Below are 27,701 nucleotides of genomic sequence, written 5' to 3'. Positions count from 1 at the left end.
AGGTGATAACTAAGGTTCATAGTGGGAGCTCAGGAGGTCATTTTTGTAGTGACATCGCTTACAAAAAAATCTTACATGCAGGATTACGGTGGCAAGGTATGATGAAAAATATTAGGGATTTTTTCAAAACATGTTTGCTAGAGGATGGGAAGACCAACAAAAATCAATATATCTTTGATGACTACCATATAGACGTTGAAAATGTTTTTGAAGTGGAATCTAGACTTCATGTCTCCATTTAAGAAGGTGACTCTAGGGAAGAATAAGTAGATAATGATGGACACATTGAAGGAGAGGAGATGGGAGCACAACAAAAGAGAAAGATGAATACGCACACACTCACACACACACACACACCACCATAGCCACACACACATGCTGGAGGGGGAGAGCCGACACACACTATGTGCCCCCTTTCTTTCTTCTCTATCTTATGAACTTTGGCACAATACACACTCTACTTTGTGTTAGTGGCTCACACAAGTGTGCAGTTGTACACTTAGGGTTAGTAGAAGTTAGTGATGGATGGTCAACCACATGGCCATTAAACCTAACATTATCCCACTTGATGGACAATGTGGGAGACCATAAGAATGGAAGAGAACCATGCTTCACCCAATTCCCATCAACTCAAGATAGTGCTAAAACTGATGGCTGGAGAGACTTTTAGTGAGTGCATCCAATGTGTTCTCTGACGTAGGAATCTTCATTAAATCAAGGCTCTTATTTGCCAGGCATTCACAACTGAAGTGATAATGCACATCAGTATGTTTCGTTTTGGAACGAAACACTGCATTTCTAGCCAAGGCAATAGCACTCTAACTGTTAGAATGAAGAACAGGTGTACACTGCTCCAATCCAAGATCTTTCACTAGGCGAGCAAGCCAGATAGATTCTTTGCATGCCTCACTCAATGCAACATACTTTGCATCTATGGTAGAAATGGATGTACAGTCTTGAAGAATGGATATCCAAGAAATAGCAAAACCAACAAGTATGTAACTCCAACCTGTTGTTGACTATGACTGTCAACATAGATTTTGGCTTCGGCTATGACATCACCATTGACTCACATGCTACAGGTTTTAGTGCTTGCGATATTTTGGTTCCAGTGGGAGCAGTGTTTTTAATGCGTATATGCATATGTTGGCACTTTTGACACTATTTGAGCTCTTTTAAGAGTGGTTTGACTCCCCATAGGGATATTTCTTTGTATGCATATGCTTTTGGCACCTGTTTGGGCATCATGAAAGACTTGTATATATTTGTGGATACTGCCATGGTACGCTTTTGTGGAGCCATCTTTTGGCTAGTACGGCAGTCCCGACCATTTCTAAGGCTTGGTTCGGATGATAGCCATTTTTGAGACTTGGCTGTACGTTTTGCTGCATAGCCTACATTGTTGATGGTTGAAAGCGTGATTTTTTCATTGAGCTGGGGTATTCTCAAATGTGGGGATACCTTTGGTGATATAGGTAGTGGAGCATCCCTTACGAGGCCTCACCATAGGACATGTATAGACTAGTATAGGTGCTTTTGATGCCAAGTTGGTAGTCAATCATTAGTTTGATAGATTATGCGCCTCAATTGGTCTCTATACGCGTGATTTTGAGAGACATTGCCCTCTTTTATTCTTTGTGAGTGACATACTTGGTCATTTTGTCTCGTATTTTGGTTGACATAGTCTTAAATACAAATGAAACCCTGTTGAAATTTTCTCAGAATCTTTTGGTGGTTTTGTCACCATGTCTACTAGAAAGAACCATGACATTTATGACATAGAGAAGTTTGATGGCACTAATTTTCAGTTTTAGAAGAACCAAATGCATGACGTGCTTGTCCAAAAGAAGAAAAAGTTGCCTACTGCCTATGCAGCTAGAACTGAAGATATGCACAGGACTCAGTTTGAGTACGAGGAGCTTGATAAGATATGCAAGTCTACAATTAGATTGGACCTTGGTGAGTTGGTGTACTTTTTAGTGTTAGAATGCGAGACTCATCATGCTTTATGGTAGAAATTATGAGACACTTATGAAAAGGATACAACTAGCAATAAGATTTTCATGATGCAAAAAATTTTCAACTTTTGTATGAAGGAGTCAGTCAGCATTGCCAGCCATATCAATGATTTTGATTCTCTTTTTGCCCAAATTTGTGCACAGTGCATGACCATTGATGATGAGATGAAAGCAATCTCTTTGCTTTGTTTACTGCCACCCTCTTGGGATATCTTTTGCACAGCTGTTAGTAACTTTTCTCCTAATGGTACGCTAAAGTACGATGATTTTACTAGTACACTTTTGTCAAAGGATATGCGTTGAAATACCATGAATAGCTCGTATTATGGTGAAGCTCATTATGTGAAAAAGGATGATAAGCAACATAAGGGCCGTTCTTTGCAATGTGAGTCCAAGAAAGAGGGTAATAGAGATGCATCAATGGGTAGATCAAAGTCCCGTGGTTGCTGCAATGTTCAATGCCATTAATGTTATAAGTTTGGTCACAAAAAGAAGGATTGTTATTCTTGGAAGCATGACAAAAAGAAGGACAAAGGTATAAAGGCAAAGATCATGATGATAAAGAGGAGAAACCAAAGAGTTAGGTTAAGATTGAAGAGCTGAACATAGTTCAAGATGACAGTGATGTGCAAGACATTAATATGTTGACTAAAAATAATGATGTCTTTTATGATGGAAAGGAAACTCTATCTTTGCAGAGTTATATGCCAGCTGGACTCCTTGTTAGTGGTAAAGTATCCCATACATGGATTCTTGATTTGGGTGATTCGTTGCATGTCACAACTTGTTTTACTACAAACGAGGAAACTATTGGCTCTGCTACACTTGGTGATAGGTACTCTTGTGACATTGTTGGCATAGGTGATATTGCCATGGTTATGGAAACTGGGGTGAATTTTATAATGCATAATGTGTGTCATGTTCCAGCCTTAACACACAATCTAATTTTGGTTGGACATCTTGATGACTTGGGTTACAAAGTCACTTTTCATTAGTAGTCTTGGTGTGTTGCGAAGGGTCATCTTATTATAGCCCATGGTTCTAAAACTGGTTCACTTTATCCTCTTTATGTATCTCATAAAAAAAATGTTCTTTCTATAACCAAGCTTCCAATTGTTGCTTTGTGGCATAGCCGGTTAGGACATATGTCAAAGAAGGGATTGGTTACACTCTCTAGTTTGGGCTATTTATTGTCTTTGTCATTTTCTAATTTTCCCTTTGTGAGCACTGTCAATATGGAAAGCAAACAAGGACACATTGTACACATTCTTTTTACAAAAAAGAAAACCCTTAGAGATTGTGCACAGTGATTTATGTGGGCCTATGCCTTCTAAATCCCATGGTGGTGCATCCTATTATTTTACATTCATTGATGATGCAACATCATGTTTGGATCTACGCCATGAAGTCTAAAGATGAGACCTTTTCTTGCCTCAAAAGTTCTTATCTAGTGTTGAAACTCGGTCTAAACATAAGTTGAAAGCTTTGCGCTCAAACAATGGTGGAGAATATGTCTCCCAAGAGTTTATATACTTTTGTTTAAGTAGGAGAATTAAGCATGAGTTTACATCTCCTTATAGCCCTGCACAAAATGGTGTTACAGAACGAATGAATAGGACCATCCAAGAGTGGATTATGTCTATGCTATCACAAGATAATTTACCGCAAGCGTTTTGGGTTGAAGTATTATACACAACCATGTACTTGATCTATAAATCACCACATGCTTCATTACAATTTTGGGTACCTTTGTAGTTATGGTATGGACATAAATTGTCTTATGAAAAACTCTGCACACTTGGCTGTGAAGCTTATGCACATGTACCCAAGGAGTTGCGTGCTAAGCTAGATCCTAAGTCTAGGAAATGCATCTTCATTGGCTATGGTGTAGATGGTCAATTTGGCTATTGTTTATGGAATCCAAAAAGTCGATCAATGATCCATAGCAATGATGTTCTCTTTAATGTGATAAGAATGCATAGATAGCCAGTGAAATAGATTGAATTGCAGAAAGTGATATTTTCCAATGTATCACCTCCTGTCCAGACAGCTCCCGAGCCACTTAGTACACAAGCTAGTACCAGTTATTATCAGCCACAGAGATCTCAAAGATTCTCACATCTGCAAGAACGTTTTTTTCTGGGCATGGAATTTGTTTTTCTAGCAAATAGTGGTGAGCCTTCTTGTTACAAAGGGGCTATGCTTGCCAATGATAAGGTTCAGTGGGAACATGCTATAGAGAGGGAGGTGTCTAGTAGAACAACACATGGGATCTTGTTCCTTTGCCAAAAGGTAGGAAAGCATTGCCTTGTAAATGGGTTTACAAGAAGAAGATTGACAATTAAAAATCTCATTTAGTGGCCAAAGGTTTCAAGAAAGAATATGGTGTCGATTTCCAAGAAATATTTTCTCCACTGGTCAAGATGACCACATTAAGAATGTTACTTTCTTTGGTTGCCACCACTGAAGATACGGAGCTTGATCAAATGGATTTCATTACAGCTTTCTTACATGGTGATCTCAAGGAAGAGATTTATATGCAACAACCTGAAGAGTTTGTGTTAAAGGGAAAGGAACATTTGTTCTGTAAGCTTCTGAAAAATCTCTATGGCTCGAAGCAATCATCCAGACAATGGTATCAAAAGTTTGATGCATTTATGTGTTCCCTAGTCTATAAGCACAGTAATGCGGATCCATGTCTTTATGGTAAAAGATAACCCAATAGACAACTTATTATGCGTATCCTTTATGTAGATGACATGCTTATTGCTGGTCATTCCACGAAGGACATTGTTGACTTGAAAACCAAGCTAAAAAGTCAATTTGACATGAAAGATCTGGGTGAAGCCAATCACATTTTGACTATGCGCATTCCTCATGACTGTAAGAAGAGGTTGCTGTACCTTTACCAAAGGGAATATGCACACCAAGTTCTTGATCGTTTCAACATTCAAAAGGGGAAGGCTTTCAGTACTCCATTGCCTGCATATTTGAAACTTAGCAAGAACGACTGTCCCAAATCTGTTGAGGAAAAAGCTGCGATGGCTAAGGTTCCTTATGCTTCAGCTTGTGGTAGTCTCATGTATGCCATGGTGGCTACAATACCTGTCATTTCACATGTAGTGGGAGTTGTCAAGAGGTGTAGGTCTAACCCTAGTAAAAAGCATTAGGATGTTGTCAAGTCGATTCTCATATACTTGAGTGGCACTGCAGATAGACATTTATGCTATGGCTGTGGAGAGTCATCAATTCAAGGATGATAGATGAAGGAGAGGAGCCAAGAGCACAGTGGAAGAGAAATTTGAATACACACACACACCACCATAGCCACACACACATAGATTGGAGGGGGAGAGATGATACACACTATGTGCCCCCTTTCTTTCTTCTCTATCTTATGCACTTTGGCACAATACACACTCTACTTTGTGTTATTAGCTCACACAAGTGTATATCTGTACACTTAGGGTTAGTAGAAGTTAGTGATGGGCAGTCTACCACATGGCCATTAAACCTAACAGACATGCTATGTCAGCAAATGGGTGGATCGTAAGGCATTGCCCAAGAACACAACACAATCAACATGTGATTGTTTTATGAGAATTTTGTGTGCAAATATGCTTGTTTGATCAAGATATCTTCAGATTAAGGAACCCATTTTATCAATAAACCAATCCAAATTTCGGGTGAAATCTTCTCAATCAAGTATCACAAATCAGTAATGTATTATCCTAGATGCAGTGTATAAACTGTGAGGAGTAACAAGACCATCAAAACAAGGGATTGGTAAATATATTTATCTAGGATATACTATCTTAAAACTATATAAATATATTTCAAACTAGCAACATCAACACTCTTTTGGTCTAGATTTATCCATTGTTTATTCATGTCATTAGTTAGTCTCCATTTATTTACACTAAGAGTCAAATTCTAGCTCTTTTAGAGCTCAAATTGATGTTCTTTTGGTCCTATTTATATCTACACCTAGTATTGAGTAAAATGTATTTGATATACATATTCTCTTTCTTTTCTCTTCAAACATGAAATTTTTTCTTTCTAGTTCAACATCTAAATGAGTTATGTAAAACTGCTTAACAATTGTCTAGGCTTCCATGATCTGACCTATGGCATTGATAATGGTGTTTCATCCCATTTGGATTGTGGCAATGTAGCCATCAGTGATAGTATTTGTGTCTATTTTCTCAGTCCATAGGTGAGTATAGACACTTATACCAGGTACTGGTAGCTTTCTAGAGGCATACATGCCTATGATGACATCCACTTTGCTCTTTTGAAGTGCTTAGAGACAATCTAATTATGTTGTTGTGATGGGATGCAATTATAGTAGGTTGTTTAGAGGTTGTGGATTACTCAAGACTTTTCTAGAATTAAATTTTTGTTTCAAGAGTGGTGCCATTTCTTTATCTGTTGATGTTGTTTGGCCTTTTCAGAGACTACCTCCATGGTTTTTGGAGTAGCTAAAGTACTAATATTTTTATTGCCCTGGGAAGTGAGTTGGTCCTACAACTCTTTTGTCAATTTTTACTTCTTAGTTGATGGTTTTGAGATTCCAGTCTCTATTTCTGCCAAGTCCCTTGGTTCTAACTATCACCAAAGAAACTTTTTTTGCTTGAGATTCTAGATTGGGGTTTGGTTATTGGAGGCTTGCCTCCAGTGATCTTCAACATAGATTTTTGAGAATTTACATGTAATGGTATACTTGTGGTCCCAATAGACAAACTATCGACCATAACATGCCCTAAATAGATTTTGTGTTTGCACTTTTTTGGTTTTATGACATGACAATATTGAAGAAGATGGGATTGAGATAATTAATGCCTTTTTATTCATGGTCCTAGCCAGAAGGATGGTCAATAGATTTTCAAACACATACATGGGATTGTTCCTTAGATTGATGGATTCAACAACAAATTTATAGACTGCTTTGTGTTCTAGTAACTAAGATTGGAATGCCATGACCCCATCTTTCCAAAATTTGAATTTGGGAAATGATGTAGGTCAAGTACTTGAGAATGCTACTATGTACAAGAAGATTATGAGTAGCTTGATATACTTGACTATGTCACATCCATATTTGAGATACACAGTTGGATTGGTGAGTCAGTTTATGTAGTCCAACAAGGAACGACACTTGAATGTAGTGAGGGAAAAAAATTGCTATGTGAGTGCTTCTTTGGATTATGCACTCTTTTTTAGGGCTGATGTGAAGTTGTAGCTCTATGGTTACCTCGGGGGTTGCACCTCTGAGACATTTAACTTACCACATGAGTTCAAATGAATGGATTTTGAAATCACCAAAATTTTAAAATTTTAACAGGATTATATTAATAGTAGGGGTTTTTCAATTAAAATCATGTAAGTTTTTGAAGAAGAAGGGGTCATTTTATTACCTTAAGTATGTAAGTAAAGGGGTTTTTCAAATATCCTTTGAACGCACATTTGTTAGAAGTTGGACACACCCCACGGCAGTAACTACTCGAAGGACTCTTATTTTTTGTAATTATTCATTCATTGAGGAAAACGTGATTTTTCACCTTGTAGTTATTGGGACTATAGAAGTTTCACCTTGTAGTTATTGGGATTTTTCACCTTGTAGTTATTGGGACTTATAGAAGTTTCCAGATTGTATCCTAGTTTTGATAGTTAGATTGAGTAGATGGTTGATTTTGGAACTTTAGGGTTTGAGAAATTGTAAGGTATATATACCACTTTTTGACCTTAATGAAAAAACCTTTTGTCATTTTAAAAACAAGTTTGAAGTCTGTGAGTTCACGTACTGTGTAGGAGAGAGAGAGTGTGAGCTTCATCTTGACGCTACGTGTGCTCCGGTGGTCAAAACAAAGTGCGGAGAAGTGCAGCGTGTTGCCCCCGACGAGAGCTATGCGCCGATACCTACATTGCGTGCGTACGGTCTGGTTTTGCGAGCTCCTTCTACGAGCTTCATCGGTTTTTTGGGTGAGCATACGTTGTCGGATTTTGCATTGCAGGATATCCACGCGTTCACATTGAGTAGAACTACGCATTAGGCACTTTAGATTTTGGAAATGAAGACTTGCAAATTTCGGCCAGACATCCTACGTGTTTCTGCACCGTGTGTTTTGGGTCGGGATTTTGGTTCATAGGCCTTAGGGAGAGTGACCTATTGGTATTAGTAGGGTCTCCTTCAAGTTCTATGGTGTTTCGAGATTGTTTGATGGGTATTTGGCTCTAGAAAGCATTGTAGGAAGTTTCCTCTTATGCACTCTTGAAGGCTGTGACTTAGACAATTGGTAGAGACCTCTATAGGAATTAGTTAGGAGTCGGTCGAGTGTAGGTTGATACCTTATGCTTGCTTCCACGTGCCTGCGGGTCGAGCTTCGTCCTTAGCTGAAATTACATGTTAGGTGAGTTCTCGCTATGCTGACGTCCGTCGCGGCGTATCCGTCCAACATTGGCGCCGCTGCCGGGGACAAAAACCTTAGGTAGGTGACCGAGACTAATACTTGAGGATCTGTATTTTTGGCTTGCCAAGAGTCTCCCTTTACATTTAGATAGGATCAGAGGGTGGAGGACTCTCTAGGTCTTAGAGGGAGTCTAGGAAGTGTGTGTCTGGCCTAGATCCTTCGACTTAGGTAGATGAGGTAGACTTAGGTAGTTCTAGGTAGTAGTCGAGTTCTAGAGTAGGAGTCGGAGTGGTAGAAGCGGTGAGAAGAGAGCTTGAGAGTCTAGAGAGTCCAAAAAAGCAACCAAAAACACCATTATCACCATTTCTTATGATAGGTAGGAGTAGAGTAAATAGGACATCATGATTCAGGATCTAGAGCATTTCATGCATGTACACTTGCTTGGTAAAATCATTACAAGTTTTTTTTTAAAAAAAACGCAAAAAGACATAATTGTGTGTTTGAAAGCCTAATTGAAGTCCAAAAGTTACTATGAGTGTTTCTGATAGATCTACAGAGCATCAGGAGCATTCCTGTCATAAAAAACTTTAATTTTAAGCCAGGAGACATCCTACGCGTAGGATGTCTACAAGCTAATATGGGAGGAATTTTCGGATTTTGAGTTGACCAAAGCCATTTGACCCTTTCAACCCCATTTTTGGTTAAACCTAAGGAAGCCTTAGTATATAAGGTACCTAGGTCATTTTGTAAAGAGGACTTTTTATCATAATCAAAACTTTAGCGTTGCCGTCTACTGTGTGTGAGAGAGAAAGAGAGTAAGCGTGAGCTTTATCCTCTCGCTACGCCCGGCTCACTCAACACATTGGAGATCCGACTGCACCATTGTTGTAGGCTCAATGAGAGCTACGCGACAATGCCAAGCATTCCACGTGAAACGAAGCGCACACGCCGACGCATCTACGAGCTATTTGCGGTCGTAAGTGTATCAAACGATGTCTGTTTTCTGCGTGCTAGTAGTCTATAGAATCGTGGCGACATAAGCTACGCATAGGTACTCATAAATTTCAGTTTCGGGCACTTTCCAAATTCTTCTCTGTCATCCTACGCGTTTTCCGTACATGGGTTTAGAGTGAGGATTTTGAGTGTAGAAGCTTAGGGACAGGTGTATTCTAGTGAGGGGATGGTGTTCCTTAAGTTTCGTACAAATCTGGCTGATTACGTGAGTTACCTTCTGTATGTGTGTATGTGGCTAGGTGGTGTAGTTGAGAGCAGTGCGGTTCTTGATTGTGGTTTAGTTGGCCTTCCAGAGTGTTGTATGTGTAGGATGGTCTCAGCCTGACAAGCTAAAGAGATTTCCTCCGTGTGCCTATCATGTCATATGTGTCCTCGATTGACATTATGTTGATCTAGGTAGTGTTTGCATGCACTTCATGGGTGTGTGAGTCGCTCACGTCCAACATTGACGCCGTTGCCGGGGACACAAGGACCTAAGTAGGTTTCCTATAACACTCGTGTGATGGTTGCTTGATTTAGTTTCGGCTAAAGAAAGCGTTTTTCTTAAGTGGATCCGGAAGAGTATATTCCGCGATCAAGTGGATAGCCAGGAAGCGTGTGTCTTGCCGAGGGTCTGTGACTAGATAGGTTTAGTTAGGATCTGTGGATTAGAGTAGTTGTTGGTGGTTGAGTGATTTGTGAGGTGATAAAAGCGTTTACTAGTCCGTGTGTGGTAGTGAAGTGTTTTTCTACTCATAGATGCAAAACCCCATATGATTTGTAGGAGTAGCTTTAGGTAAGTGATCCAATTCTGATCTAGAGCTATTCAGAACTAAATTATTTGCTAAAGTGCTTGATTGCATTTGAAATCACGGAAAAGTGTGCTTTTGAGGGTAAAAATGCATTAAACAAGCTTTTGTGGATATTTTTGTATGACTGACTGATGTTGTGTATATAAAAGAGCATTTGCAAGGGTTCTGTGAAGAAAACCTACAATTCTGTAAACATAGACATCCTACGCGTAGGATGTCTTAAGGGGGTTTTGGAGACCAAATTTGAAAATTATGACTACACCAATGTGTTCAGAAGGGGGGGTTTACCCTAAGTATACATTGAAACTAGAGTTTTGACCAACTCTTGACACCCAAAAGACCAAAGACGGAGTGTCAATAACGTGAAAACAAGAAACTTAAAATTCTGAGCACAATTTTGCATAAAAACTGCTAGGAATGCTTGAAAAGTAGTGCTCAAGACTTGGGGAGGCCTGTGGATGATTTCTGCCAAAAATTTCATCAGTAGACATCCTACACATAGGATGTCTCTAGGGCACTTTTGGCAGGGAATTTGGGGAAACTGAGGTTACCAGTGGGTTCAGAGGGTAGGTTTTACCCTAGTAACATATTGACTTGGGTGTTTTTCCCTATTTTTGTTGATCAAAAGTCAAAAGGCGGAGTCAGAAAACATAAAATTTCAGAAAAGGCTTAAATTGAGTGATTTTTGCATGTTTTTACAATTGTGAAGCATACTTGCACTTGCTGAGAGCATAAGGAAGCATCAGGGACACTTCAGTCTGAAAAAATAAGCAGTAGACATCCTACGCGTAGGATGTCTACAGGGTGATCTGGTGGAAATTTTGAAATTCTAAGTTGACCAGTGTGTTCAGAAGGTAGGTTTTACCCTATTTTCACCTGGAAAGTGGAAATTTGACCAAATTTTGACAAATCAAAGCCAAAAGACTAGAATTGCCAGACATCCTACCCAAATTGTGTCCAAGGCATAATTTTGAGACCAAACCATAGGATGACTCCATAGGCATGTTCTAAATGTTGTATTGAGTGCATGTGATAAATTTCATCTCATTTGGGTCAGTGAAAGTGAAGATTGAACTGGACAGAGAAAAGGCAAGAACAGCTAGTTTTGGGGTCTTTTGACATCCAAATTAAAATCTAAGCATAGCATTGGGTTGCTGACATCAAGGGGAAGTTGTGGCTCAAGTTTGGGGCAATTCCAAGCACTTAGACATCCTACGCGTAGGATGTCTTCACCATGATTTAGCACTCCAAATCAACCTCTGAGCATACCACAGTGATCGGCACTTTAAGGAGAGTCTGTGGTTCAAATTTGGGGCAATTCTGAGCAGTTAGACATCCTACGCGTAGGATGTCTACGGCATAATTCTAAAACCAAAATTTTACTATGACCATACCATGTTGTCATATAGCCTTAGATAAGCCTCCTAGGCAAATTTGGTCCAATTTGGAGTTGTTTTGACTTGGGAATTCATCAGAACAGACATCAGGCTTCTGGAGCAGATTCTTGATCATTTGACCAACCTATAGGTGTCAGAATCAAAAAGTAAAAATAGCTGTGATTTTAGCACATCAAGGGGAAGCTATAGTGCAAGTTTGAGCTGAAACAGAGCAAAAAGACATGCTACGCGTAGGATGTCTCCAGGGTCATAAAGTGGTCAAAATTCTACTTTGGCCATATAGGGAGGTTTAAAGTGTCTCAAGGATTCCATAACTTTTTTTCAAAAGTGAATTTGGACCTTGCTTGGCCTATTTACCAAGCAAAGAAAATAATTGTCAGACATCCTACTCTTGGAGTGCACTAGAAGCTTATGCAGCCCAAATCTTGACCTATTGGCATCCAAATTCAATTTTGAGTATACCGTTGGGTTGCTGAGCACTAGGAGAATCTTGGGATCAAGTTTGGATAAAATCTGAGGAGTTAGACATCCTATGCGTAGGATGTCTCCAACTTGATTTAGAACTCCAAAACAACCTATGAGCACACCACTGTGATCAGCACATCAAGGAGAAGCTGGGGTGAAAATTTCAAGTCATTCTAAGCAAAAAGACATCCTACGCGTAGGATGTCGCACGGCCATTTTTAGGTCCAAATGAAATTCTGAGCATACCATTGTGTTGCTGGACTTAAGGGGAGTCTCTGGACCAAATTTTGTTAAATTCTGAGCATATAGACATCCTATGCGTAGGATGTCTCTAGGTCAGTTTTAGGGTCCAGCTATAATTTTGATCATACAGAAGTGTTCACAGTGTCACAGAGATCCCAAATCTTCTTTTAAAATTGAATTTGGACTCATTTTGACCAGTCTAAACTGCATTTCACTGTTTTGGCCATAACTTTCACAAACGGTATCGGATCGGAAAAGTTTTTATATCAAAACGTAGCCTGAGAGCGGCTCTACAGATCTTAGAGAAAAACATGAACTAAATGTATGCCCACGGCAGCCATACAGTTCAACTTTGAAAAAAACATCGTTTGAGGCCTCAAAATTCATCTGCAAGCTAGGGGGTGTCTGAAAGCGACAATTTGTGAGAATTGTGACGAAACTGTTGCGGTTGTGGACATAGTTTTGACTTTTCCCTAACCAAAGAACTTGAACACAGTGGACTAAGTCTACTTGAACCAAGAAAAAGCTCTGAAGCCCAGAAATCATGTCTACCCTAGATTCAAACACAGCTTACACAAGCTTGGAGATCTCGACGGTAGAGGAATATCCTCCCACAATGGATCTTCCAAACTTGCAATTGATAAAGATCCATCTTGTTGAGAGAGTTTGGATGATTGGTCATGAGAGTGAAGGACTATATAGATACATTGACGACAATGAGGTCAATCTTTATAGGTGCTCAGATCTATAGCTAGAAGAGATAACGAATTGATTGGTCATGAGAGTGAAGGACTATATAGATACATTGACGACAATGAGGTCAATCTTTATAGGTGTTCAGATCCATACCTAGAAGAGATAACGGATTACAAGCTCTTATATGTCTTCACATACGGAGTTGACTCTCATTGGAGATATATAGTTGTCGACAAGTATGGACAAGAATACAGAGTTGTAGAAAGCACAAATCCACAAACTGTACTAGAAAGAGGTGGATATTTGGTCAATGAAGGACCACAAATGCCTCCACCAAACACGAGAATTCCTATAGGAATTCCAGGAAGAGAGCCACCAGGATTCCCTTCAAGAGCGATAACGAGAGTCTCTGGTTAGACTTGTAGACAATCCACGAGTTAGACCATCCCAAGTCCAGAAATGGGTAAATAGAAAATAATCTAAAGCTCCGACAGATCACGTAACGGCTTTTAGAAGAGTGATTAGAGCAGAGGATGTTTCAGATTTTGCGACACAGTTTGCGGGATTCGGATTGACTCTAGAAGATGATGCAGCTACATGGTTCGGCTCGGTGGAAAAATGGAATTTTGAGACCCTAGATGAGCTGTTTGAGGAGTTTATTGAAGAATTCTCGCCAAAAGGCATTGCTCACAACATGGTCTTGCAAATCCATAGATTCAAACAGAAAGAGGATGAATGAGTACGCAAAGCATCATTACGGCTCAAGAGATATGTTTAGCTCTGTCCGAGAGCGGAATTACCTACGCAAGCACGATTGATGCTGATCTTTATCCAGGGAATGAGACATGCGGGCCTTCAGAAGGATCTGCATATGATAAGGAGGATGACGCTAAACGAGTTGATCAAAGAAGCTCTTTATCTAGTGGATAACTGTGAGGCATACAAAGAAAAGGACTTAAAGAGTCAAGGAGATGACACATCCTCTCAGCACATTGTTTCACAGATAAGTGAGTCCATTGCCAAGCCAACGGCACCTATTGATCAAGAAAAGCTTATAGACGACTTGGTCAAGAGGTTGATTCCTCTTGTAAGCTCTGATTCGGGAGAGCCGAAGTGGTGTGAAATTGAGAGAAAATGGACGAACCATACGGGAGAAGAGTGTTGTTATAGCATGGAAATTGCTAGGGAGAGGTATGTACAACCTGTTCCAGAAGCACCTACTCCACCTAGATACATTACGGGGAATGCGCCAGGACCAGTAGGAGTTTTAAGGCCACAGCTTGTCTTAGGACAACAACCTCCACTACCAACTGCTAGAATGCAGGTAGACATGAGATACATGCCAATGATGGAAGTATCAAATAAACCAACGCCAGTACCAGCTACAATGTGGTATAGCAACCAAAGTGAATACTACTCTTTGGAGCAACAAAATGTGAGAGAAACACATGGAGTGGTGAGGCCGGGACAACCTCCACCTCCTTGGTTTCAATCGAAAGAAAGAAGGTATGAAATGGACGAAAGGAAATTGCAATTCATTGCAAATAGCGGCTTATCTAGGTCAAAACTTGCTTATAGCCAAGAGGAAATGCTAAAAGAATCTCCTCAACCAGAGACAGATTGTCACAAAAGTCGTGACAACCACTTGTCCAAACAATGTCCTCATACGGAGATCACTGAAGTAAATGCCTATTGTCTTGAGTGTGGCATCACTCACTTGATCCCCGATTGCCCGAGAAAACCAAACCAAATCAGGAAAATCACGACAAATGTATTAGGGATTGTTCAGCTCCCTAGTAGCTCAGAAAATGAAAATGTTGTACTAGTTCAAGTGGTTACGAGAGCACAAGCTCAAAAGAAAGCTGATGAGAATCCAGAGACAAAGAACACGGAAAGGGACACGAGTCCAAAGAAATATGATGGACCAAAGACAGACGCACCTAGTCAGAAAACCAAGAGCAAGAAAAATAGTTGGAAAGCTAGAAAGACTAGGATGAAAGCACGCAGGGAACGAGAGAAAAAATTCCTAGCTGTGAAGCTTACGGAAGTTGAGGAGAAGATAAAACAACATGAGGAAAAGGAGGCACCTTTTCTTACACAGATGGTTAAACATCTAGAAGAACCATCCATAGATGAGAAACCGAGAAGTGCTAGTTTAGGAGGATCTGTGTTGGCAGAGAAGGTTAATGAGACATTAGATGCCCTCTTGAAAGCCTATGATGTGAGACTCAAAATCAACCAAACCCAAGAACACAGGTGGATGACATATCCCTATGCGGAACTAGAAAATCAAAGGTTTGAAATGTGCCAGAAAATGATTCAAACAGCCCAAGATTTACTAGAACCACCAGTTGCAAAACCTGAGGATGTGATCCATGTCATGCCTACACAAGTAATCCCACCAAACTAGGAACTAAAAGAGCCAGATTCTAGTCATGAGCACAGACCAAACCTCAAAGACCCAACATTAGAACCAAGGATAGTACTGAATACCACGGATAACTCTTCTGAGGGATTTCACCAAGCTATACATGAGGATTGTAAATAGATAGATGGTCTTTACGAATTGTGGAAACAAGTCAGAGAGGCCAATAAAGCCGATGACCTAAGAAGATGAGTAGACAAGACTGGTGATGAACGAGGAGTGTTTCTACCGCCAATAGAGGAATTTGAGACTGGATCTCAAATGAATCTAGACGTGCGATCGTATTGGGGCGACAAAGGATCTGTACAATCTATGGATAGTCAACCCCATTTGCTAAGAACACTACCGTCCTACATGGGAGAGTACGAGACCAAGTCAGATGTGGTTGCAGTCTCATCATAGAGATTGTCTCCCAACAAGTCCATCGATTCAAAGGGACTAGTAGATATTCTATCTACCCCAGTCACCTGTACAATAATGTTAGCCGAGTTGCTCAGAATAAGACCAAACATGTGGGCTAATGTGGGTAAATGTCTAGAGAAATTTGGTGTAAAAACCCCAATGACTCAAATCGAGGAAGGCATCAAAGAGCTTGAAATGCCTCAACTAAATACTAGGCCAGTACCATTAAGAACAAGGTAAGCGAGTATTACGAGGGAGAAGATGGAAACACCACCCTTCCTATGGAATTCAATGGTGTAAAAACCATGGCAATCCTTGACAGTGGAGCTGGTGTGGCCATTGCAACCAAAGAGGTTTGGAAAAAATGGGGAAAACCTGCCTTGATATCCACACGAATGACCCTGCAGCTTGCAGACCGACTCCAGGAAAAGCCCCTAGGACTGCTAGAAAAAGTACTTGTTACTTCTTGTGGCATTGAATATGAACACACTTTTGTTGTTGTTGACTTTGGCAAGAAGAACAACTATGACATCATTCTGGGAAGACCATTCATGCGACAATTGAAAATGGTCCAAGATTGGGGTTATGACCATGTATACCGGAGACATATGGAAACCATAACAAAGATAAACTTGAGGGACCATAGCTATAGGGATGTGACGAAAACACCGGTTGAGGAGTTTGATTTTGCCACAGTTGCAGGATCAGAACTTCCAGCTTGGTTAGGTAAGCCTAAAGAACTGTGGATGTGTGGAGCTTCACAATGTGGTAGCTTGAAATGTGAGGAATGTATCCTAGAGTGGGTTATAGAGGATAGCGACTATATCCCAGAACCATTTCCTGAAGAAGAGTTAGAGACTTTATGATGGGAGCACATCTTGGCTACTCTGGACGTGTGTGTCGTGGAGGATGCTCCCACAACAAAGTTTTGTGATGAAAATGGCTATGATGTCGTTCCTTATTTTGCAGTGAGTGTAATCCAGGAAAACGAAGAGATCCAGACATCAACAAGCTCTCGAAATAAGGAGCAAACAAAGAAATGTGGAGAATCAAAAGATGAAGAATACAATGAGTTCTATGACTCTGTAGAACACTTCGAGCTTCAAGAAGATCAACGACCAGGGAATCAATGTCATCGCTACACGAATAAAGTGCATCAAAAGTGGATTCCAAAGTCCTCGATGAAGACACAGCCACCATAAGCATCCTCATATAGGGCTCCTAATATGTATGCAAAGACTCAGCTAGGAGGAATATGACCAGAGCAACGAGCTAACAATGCTCTAATCAATGGGCAAGAAAAGTCCTCCAAGAAACTACCACCCACGAGAAAACAGATAGTAACTTTCCACTACCAACTGTTGAGAGGCACATGTTAGAAGCTGACTCTGAATAGCTAAGTCGGATTTTGACTTATCGGATATTTACTGAGCTGTATTTTGCCAAGTCGGATGTAACTGTCTTTCAGTTGCAGTCTGCTGAATGTCTTGAGACTGGGTAGTTAAGTCGGATTTATCTATATAAATGGGGAATGTATCTGTGCGCGATGTATCTGTTCTTTGATATGAATGTGATGATGATGGTGCAGTGCAGCAACTATTCAGTGTATTGTCTCTGCTTACTCTGATATTCTTTGAGTAGTTATGTTTACTGTGTCTGAATTGTTGTTGATGAAGCATGGTGGAGTAGATTGTCATTCTTGTTGTGCATGATGTTCATGTGTTGACCTAACCCACAACACATTTGGCGATCCCGCTGGGTTAACGTTTATTTTCAAGTAATGATGCATGTCAGAGGGAGACAGGAGAGTAGGAAGAGTGTACTACACAAGGGCTCAAGCACAGGCTGGAAACATTGATCCATTTAACTATGATCATGACAATCAGCAATCACCCGATGCTCAGGGGCAGCAACCTGTAGACCAAGGAGGGGTAGGATCAGGAGCAGCAGGAGAAGAGAGAGTGAGGCAATTTATTGGAGCTTTATTCCTGGCAGGAAGAACCACCAGGAGAAGGATCCAGTTTGACCCACTTCAGGGGGCTACCAGGCAAAGACCTAGGAGACCACCACAACCCATTCCAATGGCTCAACCACCACCCAACCCAAAGGTCAAGGCAGCCAAGTTTAGAGCAGGGAGTAAGGAAGATGCTGACTGTCATGTGGCATAGTTTGAAACTAAGTGGCAGGCAAGTGGCTATCAGGTGATGTATGCTGATGGAGTTAAGATGGAACAGTTTGCTGCCACATTGGAAGGAAAGGCCATGAGTTGGTTTAGCCAATATGGCATTGCACATTTTGCTACTTATAATGCTTTGAAGCAGGCATTTCTGCAGAGATTTAGAAAGGAGAAGACTCCGACTGATGTCCTGAGAAAACTCAGAGACATTAAGCAAAATAAGATGCTGGTTGAAGACTATGCACAGAAGTTCAGAATTTTAGTAGAAAGATTGAAGGGGAATGAAAGACCCACTAATGAAATGTTAGCAGGTTATTTTTTGAAAGGATTGAGAAGCAGCTTAAAGGGAGCAGTAGCTAGCATTGATATTGCTGGAGGTCTGGATGACCTTGTTACTGCTGCTGCAAGGGTGGAGAAGAGACTTGTCATGACCAAGGCAAAAGGAAAAGAAGATAGTGACTCAGATTCAGATGAAGCATCTGAAGACACAGATTCCAGTGGGAACTCAGATTCAGACTCACCATCAGACAATGATGAGGAAACAGAAAAAAGAAGGAAGAAACAGAGCAATAAGAAGAAGAAAGTCAAGCAAAAGAAGAGCATTGAGCAAGATTTGGTAGGCAAACTTAAAAAGTTTGGTTATTCTGTTGTAGCACCTAAAGAAAAAGTGTATTGTCACATTTGTGAAAGGGATGGACTTAGCACTGCTCGCTGTTGGTATAATCCAAAGAATAGAGGACAGACAGCACCTAACATAGGAAGAGGAAGACCAGAAGTTGGAGCCAATCAAGCAATACCATTTAGGGGAAGACCACCATTTCAGAGGGCAAGACCTCCTAGACCTCCTTGGAGAGAGCAGGAGAACAATAATAATAGGAGACCCTGTGTGTACTGTGGTGCACCAGATCACTGGGTAGGTCCCAATTGTGCTTTATGGGTGAAGCATAGGGAAGAAAGGGGAATGCCCATTGTGAGATATAATCAGCCCAATCAACCTGGAAATCAGCAACAACAGGAACAGCAACAGCAGCAGCAGCAAAATCAGCCAGCAGCTCAGGCAAATGTAATCTTGTTTGATGTGTTTTCTCAGGATGAGCAGATTCAAGATACTGACCAAGAACAGGAGCAGCAAGGGAATGAAGAGGAACATCAATGGGCTTGTGACTGTAACCAATGTGTGCAGGAGGATCATGTTGAAGTTCTAGCAGTGACTAGGTCTAAGGATAAAGCACCTTTGGATTGGAAGGAGCAAAAAGGGATAAGAGACCAGGTTACAAAAAGGATTGCCAAACACCAGGCAAAGCAGGTGGATATTGAGGATGACCCAAAAGAGAAGGAAGAGCAGAATAATGGGAGCAAGGAGGTGGAGAATAAACAGGATAAGGATTGGTTTGAAATACTTATTAGCTCACCTCTTCAATTATCTTTGGATCAGTTGTTGCAATTGGTTCCAGCTTTCAAAGACAGATTGTTCAGAAAGCTGCAGAACCTGAATGGACTTGGCACAATGGACAGGCAGTTGTCTCCAGCAGTAGCAAATAGAATTGATCCAGCAGATGTGGACTTTGTGGTACCAGTTATTAAAGTACATTTTCTTGGAGAAAATTTTGATGATGTGTTATTGGATGGAGGCTCTGGGGTGAATATTTTACCAGAGGCAGTGTACAAAAGAATGGAGTTGGGAGCTCTGGCTCCAGCACCTTTTCAGGTGAAAATGGCAGACCAATCTAGGGTACAACCTTTGGGAATTCTCAAAGCACAGGAAATTCAGGTGTCAGGATTATCCTTTTTTGTTAATTTTGTTGTACTCAGAATGTCAGACTCAGCAGCTTCATATGAAATGCTGTTAGGAAGACCTTGGTTCAGATTGGCTAAAGTAAGACAGGACTGGGGAGAAAATGTTGTCATATTGAAGAAAGGGAAGAAGAAAGTAACCATACCTATGAGGGGAAGGAAGATGGTTCCATTAAGTGAGAAACCACTGTTTGCTCAGACTATTAATTTTGCTGATGAGGTCACAGATGACCAAGAGGAAGAGTTCTTGAAGGCCAATCCAACTGTTGTACCTGTGTTTGAAGTAGATGTGGAAAGCATGTTACAGCAAGGTAAGGAACAGGATGAGCCAGATACAGGTTTAGCACCAGGACAGACAGTGCAGGGTAAGGAACTGTTACAGTTGGTGGACCAGAAATATACTATGTCTGATAAGGAACAGATTCAGCAGGAAGAAAAGGAGGCCAGGGATATGGCTGAGAAAATTTATGAAAAGAAGTTTGGGGCATCAAGCAGGGTAGAAAAGGATGAGCTTCAGGAGCTGAATTTAGGAACAGAGGCAGAACCAAGAATGGTCAAAGTGAGTGCACACATTCAAGGGGAATTTCTGGCACAGCTGTTGCAATTATTGGTTGATTATAAGGATGTGTTTGCTTGGGATTATTCTCAGGTGAGAGGCATTGACCCAGCACTACATCAGCATAGGATTAATTTGAAAGAGGGTGCAAAACCAATTGTGCAGCAAAGATATAGAATGAATCCTAACTTTTCCAAAGAGGTGAAGGAGGAGCTTGATAAGCTCCTGGCAGTAGGGTTCATTAAACCTGTACATGAAGTATCATGGTTGTCTCCCATACTGGTTGTGCCAAAGAAAAATGGAGCCTTAAGAGTATGTGTGGATTATAGAAAATTGAATGCAGCAACCATTACTGATCCCTTTCCTATGCCATTTTGTGATGCTGTGTTGGATGCAGTAGCTGGTCATGAAATGTACAGCTTTCTGGATGGGTTTTCTGGTTATAATCATATTAGTGTTGCTGAGTCGGATCAGCATAAAACAGCTTTTATAACTGAATGGGGAGCCTTTGCCTACACAGTGATGAGTTTTGGGTTAACCAATGGACCACCTTCATTTAATTTTGTTGCTCATAAGGTGTTTGAATCTTATTTACAGGACTTTATGAGAGTCTTTGTAGATGATTTCTCAGTGTTTGGAAAGAAGGATAAACATCTGCTACATCTGAAGCTCTGTTTTGAAAGATGCAGACAATTCAGGATGGCTCTGAACCCTTATAAAAGTGTACTTGCTGTGAGGAGTGGAATACTTTTAGGACATGTGGTGTCAGAAGCAGGAATGGCCATAGATGTCAAGAAAATAGAAGCCATTCAAGCAGCACCAGTTCCTACCAATGTTAAAGAGTTAATGAGGTTTGTTGGACAGACAAAGTGGCACTCTAGATATTTGAGGTATTTGTCTAATGTATGCTTGCCATTAACTCAATTAACAAAGAAGGATGTGGCATTTGTATGGGATGATCCTCAGCAGAAATCATTTCAGATGTTGAAGAAAATGATATCAGTAGCACCAATTTTGCAGCCACCTGATTGGTCATTGCCTTTTCATGTGTTTGTTGATGCCTCGGATATAGCAATAGGAGCTGTACTGATGCAGGATAAGGAGAAGGGATGGTTCAGACCTGTGTATTATGCAAGCAGGGTTCTCACAGGTGCAGAAAGAAACTATCCTGTGACAGACAGAGAAGCTTTAGGGATGGTATATGCATTGAATAAGTTCAGGCATTACTTGTTGGGGAACAAGATAGTTTTTCATGTTGATCATCAGGCCTTGTTGTATTTGATCAAGAAGCCACTTCTTACTGGAAGGCTTGCAAGATGGATGTTGTTGTTGCAAGAGTTTGACTTTCAGATTGAGCATACTCCTAGGAAGGAGCATGTAATTGCAGATTATCTAAGCAGGATTGAAACAGGTGAAGAACCTACTGGGGTAGATGATGCACTTCCTGATGCTCAGTTGTTTGATGTGCAGACTGCTGTGACTGATTCTTGGTATGATCAGTTGCTGATGTTTTTGACTGATGGAACTATACCAAGGGAGTTCAATGCTGATCAGAGAAGAAAATTTGCACTGAAAACCAGACCCTATTTAGTTATTGCAGGGGCACTATATAAGAAAGGAATTGATCAAGTGATAAGAAGATGTGTGCCAGAATTTGAGCAAAGTGCAGTCTTGCAGGAAGCACATTCAGGCACAGCAGGAGGGCATTTCTCTGGAGATATTACAGGGAAGAAGATTTTGCAGGCTGGATTATGGTGGCCCACAGTTTTAAAGGGAACCAAAAAATCAAGAGTGCATCGCCGCTTGAATTCCTACAATTCTTCCTACGATTAAAGTACAGTTAGAAGAGAGCAAGTCGCTTCTTCAATCAAGCAACGATACAGGAGCTTCAAAGACCATTACATTTCTTAGAATAGGAAGCCTCTCCAACAAATGCCAATAAGAAAATTGCTTATACCCACATCTTGCACAACATAAATCTTTTCCATACATTGATTGTGTATGCATAATAGGGCTACATTACAAGGCCTGCATAGGCACAAGTTTTAATTGCCCAAGCACAACACATACCCTTTGCGATATCCTGTCGTAAAGGATGACTCCAAATAGGAAGGGGGGAGGCATTCTGAATGTGGACCTAACATTATGACTATTAGAGGGCAATGTTTTGTGAGATGCATTGAATCTTTGCGTTTTATAGTGATAATTTTTTGACAAAATTTAGAGTATATGCCCTCATAGTAGTGTTACAGAGGAGTATGGGGACAAAATCCATATATGAGCCCGTAGGGATATGTGTATAGTGTACATAGCATTTAGATTTCTATTTGAATAATTTTTCTTTTGTTGAGTTGTTTTAAGATTTTCTTTGTTTATTATTAAGAAAAAAATAAAAAAATCCATAATCCACATGAAGAAAAGACTGACGAGAGGCCTGAGCACTACAAAGAGAAGAAGGTACAGGGAAACGATGAAACTTCACGAAGTATGTCTCAGCAGCCACTACAACAGCCGAAGAACTTGTCACAAAGCAGTGTCAACAGGCAACCGACAAGTCATAAAAGTCAGAATCGAGTAGCTAAGCCACAAAATGAGTGAGGTGTTAGTCCCAAAGCTTCAAGTAATATTCTTTGTGGTCTAAGCGTCTTAGCTATTCTAGGTACTGCTCAAGCTGGAAGAGTTGAGCATATTTACGTTGTGTCACTCATGCTGGTATAAGTGAGGAAAAGAGTCGAAGTCTAAGTACTTAAGTCTGGTGAAGTGAAGGAGAAGGTCCAAAAGACACTCACGTACTGAGCACAGTGAGATACGAGTGGATAAACTTCTACATCGGCAAACCTTCTTAGAAAGGTGGAAGCTATTGAGACATCTTTTGATGTCACATGTGCTACATTTATTCCTCGAACGCCCATCATCTCCTTCTTTCACATTGCATGCTTTTGTTGACAAATTTCTCATATGCATATAGAGTGTCCCATAATTGGCACTTGCATCAGGCACTCTTTCCGTGTTTCACCCAAGCACTCACGTTTCATGAACATGTACTTCACGTTCAACTGCTCAACTCCAATAAGAGCGTATACCAAAGGCATTTTTTTTCCCAACGGGTTTTTTCCCTTTGTTCATCCAAGTTTTAGACCCTAATCTAAAGACACCTATCACCATCTTCTTTTACATATTCCTTCTACATCAACAATAAGGAAATGCTACTCAAATCAATTGACAAATGAATTGGAGCACCAATTTTAGATCATAGCATACTTCTCCTCAATGGCGAGTCGAAGAATGGCCTACAATGACAAAAGCTGCAGACAACATTAACAACATGATTGCACAGGAACAAAGAAGTCCCCAATGAAGAAGAGCAGACATATTAGTAATCAGAGGATCTCAAAAGATGAATGGTTATGATGATAGATGTCCGCTCTAATGGATCATAGTTCTTATTGTGGTTCGACAAAGATACAAGCAAAAACAACAGCAAAGTTTTGACCGCTGGGTCAACAAAACAACATAACTCAAGAACAAAGAATTCCTCAATGACAAAGAGCAGACATAAGGGTAATCAGAGGATCTCAAAAGCTTGTCCTTGATAATGCGCATCGAATGCTCGGCAGGGTTTTGAACCTCAAATTAGAATAATTAAGTCCTGGATTCGGCCTGACAGACAGACTTTGCATTGGAGTGCAACTTGGCGTAAAGAAGTTAAGGGTTTAGCCATACAATTTCTACAAAATCCTTACAAAGTTGTCATTGGCTCACAAGATCAGAAAGCCAATCACTCAATTCTATAGATTGTAGAAGTTGCTTCTGAGAATCACAAATACTCCGAATTGACAGATTTGTTGGAGCAAGTGATGGATGGAGCTTTCTCTATCCATGATGATAAGAGTCAAGTTAAACGACATTGGGTTCTTTTTAAATTTAGATCTGGCAGTAGACCTATAATGACAGAAACAGATGGTCCATCTCGGAGCGTGGATGTGAAAGACATAAAGTTCGTCATCAATTATGATTTTCCTAAATCATGCGAAGACTATGTACATCGGATTGGACAAACAAGACAAGCTACTGCAAAGGCTACAGTCTATACTTTCTTTACAACAACAAAACGACAACAAAGACCACATCGCCATCGACAATCAGTTCATGCCAGGGACGACATGAACGCGGAAGGGGGGAATGTTGACCGCTGGGTCAACAACACAACATAACTCAAGTTTCGTACCAAAGTCTTATCTTTTGCGAGTTATGAAATGCTGCGAATTATGTCTATAAACGTCATTTGTAATGAGTAGTTATTCTAGTTTCAGAAGCTGGGGTGCAATGGCACTTCCAGATTGTAAATACAAAGCCATTTGACCCTTTCAATCCCATTTTTGGTTAAACCTAAGGTAGACTTAGTATATAAGGTACCTAGGTTATTTTGTAAAGAGGACTTTTTATCATAATCAAAACTTTAGCGCTGCCGTCTACTATGTGTGAGAGAGAAAGAGAGTGAGCGTGAGCTTTATCCTCTCGCTACGCCTGGCTCGCTCAACACATTGGAGATCCGACTGCACCATTGCTGTAGGCTCGATGAGAGCTACGTGACAACGCCAAGCATTCCACACGAAACGAAGCGCACACGCCGACGCATCTACGAGATATTTGCGACCGTAAGTGTATCAATTGATGTCTGTTTTCTGCGTGCTAGTAGTCTATAGAATCGTGGCGACATAAGCTACGCATATGTACTCATAAATTTCAGTTTCGGACACTTTCCAAATTCTTCTCTGTCATCCTACGCGTTTTCCGCAGATGGGTTTAGAGTGAGGGTTTTGAGTGTAGAAGCTTAGGGACAGGTGTATCCTAGTGAGGGGATGGTGTTCCTTAAGTTTCGTACGAATCTGGCTGATTAGGTGAGTTACCTTCTGTATGTGTGTATGTGGCTAGGTGGTGTAGTTGAGAGCAGTGAGGTTCTTGATTGTGGTTTAGTTGGCCTTTGAGAGTGTTGTATGTGTAGGATGGTCTCAGCCTGACAAGCTAAAGAGATTTCCTCCGTGTGCCTATCGTGTCATCTGTGTCCTCGATTGACATTATGTTGATCTAGGTAGTGTTTGCATGCACTTCATGGGTGTGTGAGTCGCTCCCGTCCAACAGTGGACGAGGAACCTAAGGACATGCATCGATTTTCAATAGTGAAAAATCATATAAATTGATCTTATCAACATGACAACACATGCGTACAACACTTGAGCCATTGACACACCTCAGGTATTTCTAGTTGTGAAAGTCCTTTTCTTGGTTTTGCCATGAACTCTTTCAAACCCTAGTTCGAACAATTATGAGATAGAATCTCAAGAACCCTACAAGGAAAGCTCTTAGATCCAACTCTCACCCAATAACCTCTATATTCCTTACCACATACATACCTATAAACACTAGCAAGATAGGTTGTGCCATTAGAATCCGGCAATGAATAGAAGTACATGATAGCATGTGAATCCCATGGAAATTTGTCAACCTTTTTGAAGTGACTGTTGAAAATGACATAAAGGACCCAATGGTTCCTTAAACAAGACATAAGTATGCAACAAATTAAGCATGACAACCAAAGGTACATCACATCACTTTCAGGCTAAAATAAAGTGAATGAACCATACCTACTAACTATTGGTAGAAAAAGGAACCAATGTTGAGACATATCTAAACCTTGCAAGTAATTCTTGATAACTCCAATGTCTTCATGGTGACTTAGTGTAACACAGTCATATCATAAACTATCCATGAACCAAACTTTGTCTAAAATATCTTTAGGAAATGTGTTTTTCATCCAACTATCACCGCAAAAAACAAAGACATTGCGTTGAAAACTTACATAATACACGAAATATTTTTGAAAGCGTAGAAATGAGCTCTAAGCTATACTTACATCATAAACAAGTTCATTGTTTTTGTGGAAGTTTTGGCATGAGAAATATCTTCAAGCATTTTCTTGTCCACTTCCGAAATTATATTAGATCGATGAGATCTAAAGTGAAGCGATGATCCACTTTCAAAACTATATGTCAAAGCAAATTCAAACATTAACAAATGATAGAGAATGTCAAACCTTTAGAGGATGGTAATATTCACCTTGCTTTTATGGACTCGTTGCCATTACTACTACTTGCTTCCAAGTTAATTCCCTCGTTGCTTATCACCAAAGAAAGTGGCATGTCACCTTTGCAAATAGGAGAGTCACTAATCATTTGGATTTGCTTTGATGAACCAATGGTCACCCGAATCTAAAGTATATTGACAAGATCAAGAGAAGCTAAGTAACATTATTTACTATATGCATGATTTATATTTCTACATGAACAAAAATTTACCCGTTTTCCTCTTTGAATGGACAACTAATTTTCAAGCAAGGAAGAACCTAACGGTACGGGAGTACCCTCTATGAATTTCATTTTTTTTCCTTGCTTCACGGGTGCAAGCAAAGGACCATGACCATCATCCAATGTGAAATTTGTCTACAAGACATACAACTCATTTAACACCAAAACATCATACCATACAATTAGTCCTTTAAAAATGACACTACATGCGACATACCGGAGTACATGCTTGCTCAATATCAACTTTCTCCTCTACTTTTTTATCCTCTTCCTTATGTATTTTTCCACCGGGATTACGCTTCTAGAAAGAGTCGAGAGCGAAGAGAAAACAAAACTTAATCCTTATAACAAATAAAAAGTAATGGTTGCGATATATATGCTTACATTCATTTCGAAGCCACCATCAATCCGTTTTTGTATAGCCGCCATGGGTGCATCTTTTGTGCTCATGTAGTCCCTTAATGCATTGGCCATTTCTCTTTCTACAAAATCTTCTTTCAATCCCTTTGCTAGCTTCTCACTCTCATCAAAAGCCTTCCATTTTCGAATCAAGGACTTCTCCCTCCCTTGTAGAAACTTTGATTCGTTTATGTCGAACTTATAAGCCGCATCCTTGAAGCACACCTTTGATTGCTTCTCGTATGTGTTTGCCCTTGACGAAGTCCAATTCATCATGCCTCAAGGTCGACCACCCTTGCGTAGTGGGATATCACACTCGGTGCCATGATCATCTCGAAGATGTTCCATCATGTCGACCCTCTTCTCGCAACATATTTTGTTAGCCCGGTACTCTTTCCGTTGCAATGCATTGACGAGTTTTTCTCCCATTGTCACGCACAATTTTGATGTAGAGCGGCTTCGCATCTTCCATCCCTCGTGATTGTTTATTTGTGAGCTTCTTGAAGCGGGACACTTAATTGAATGCTCTCCTCCTAAAGCTTAAGGCATGGTA

General features: G+C 40.4%; 1 protein-coding gene and 1 pseudogene across 1 annotated transcript; one reads left to right on the top strand and one right to left on the bottom strand.

The window, feature by feature from the left end:
- Positions 1-2,327: 2,327 nt before the first annotated feature.
- Positions 2,328-21,864, top strand: LOC147451308 (uncharacterized). The gene is made up of 5 exons (XM_086520599.1): positions 2,328-2,403; positions 18,346-18,470; positions 19,332-20,633; positions 20,982-21,235; positions 21,855-21,864. The coding sequence occupies exons 1-5, from the start codon at positions 2,328-2,330 to the stop codon at positions 21,862-21,864; spliced, it is 1,767 nt and encodes a 588-aa protein (XP_086376725.1).
- Positions 21,865-26,497: 4,633 nt separating this feature from the next.
- Positions 26,498-27,424, bottom strand: LOC147451307 (uncharacterized; annotated as a pseudogene).
- Between the last annotated feature and the right edge of the window lie 277 nt (positions 27,425-27,701).

This window comes from Adiantum capillus-veneris, chromosome 9 (assembly GCF_014529385.1).
Source record: "Adiantum capillus-veneris isolate H3 chromosome 9, ASM1452938v2, whole genome shotgun sequence".
In the NCBI taxonomy this organism is placed as follows: Eukaryota; Viridiplantae; Streptophyta; class Polypodiopsida; order Polypodiales; family Pteridaceae; genus Adiantum; species Adiantum capillus-veneris.
This window is presented reverse-complemented; position numbering and strand designations above follow the sequence as displayed.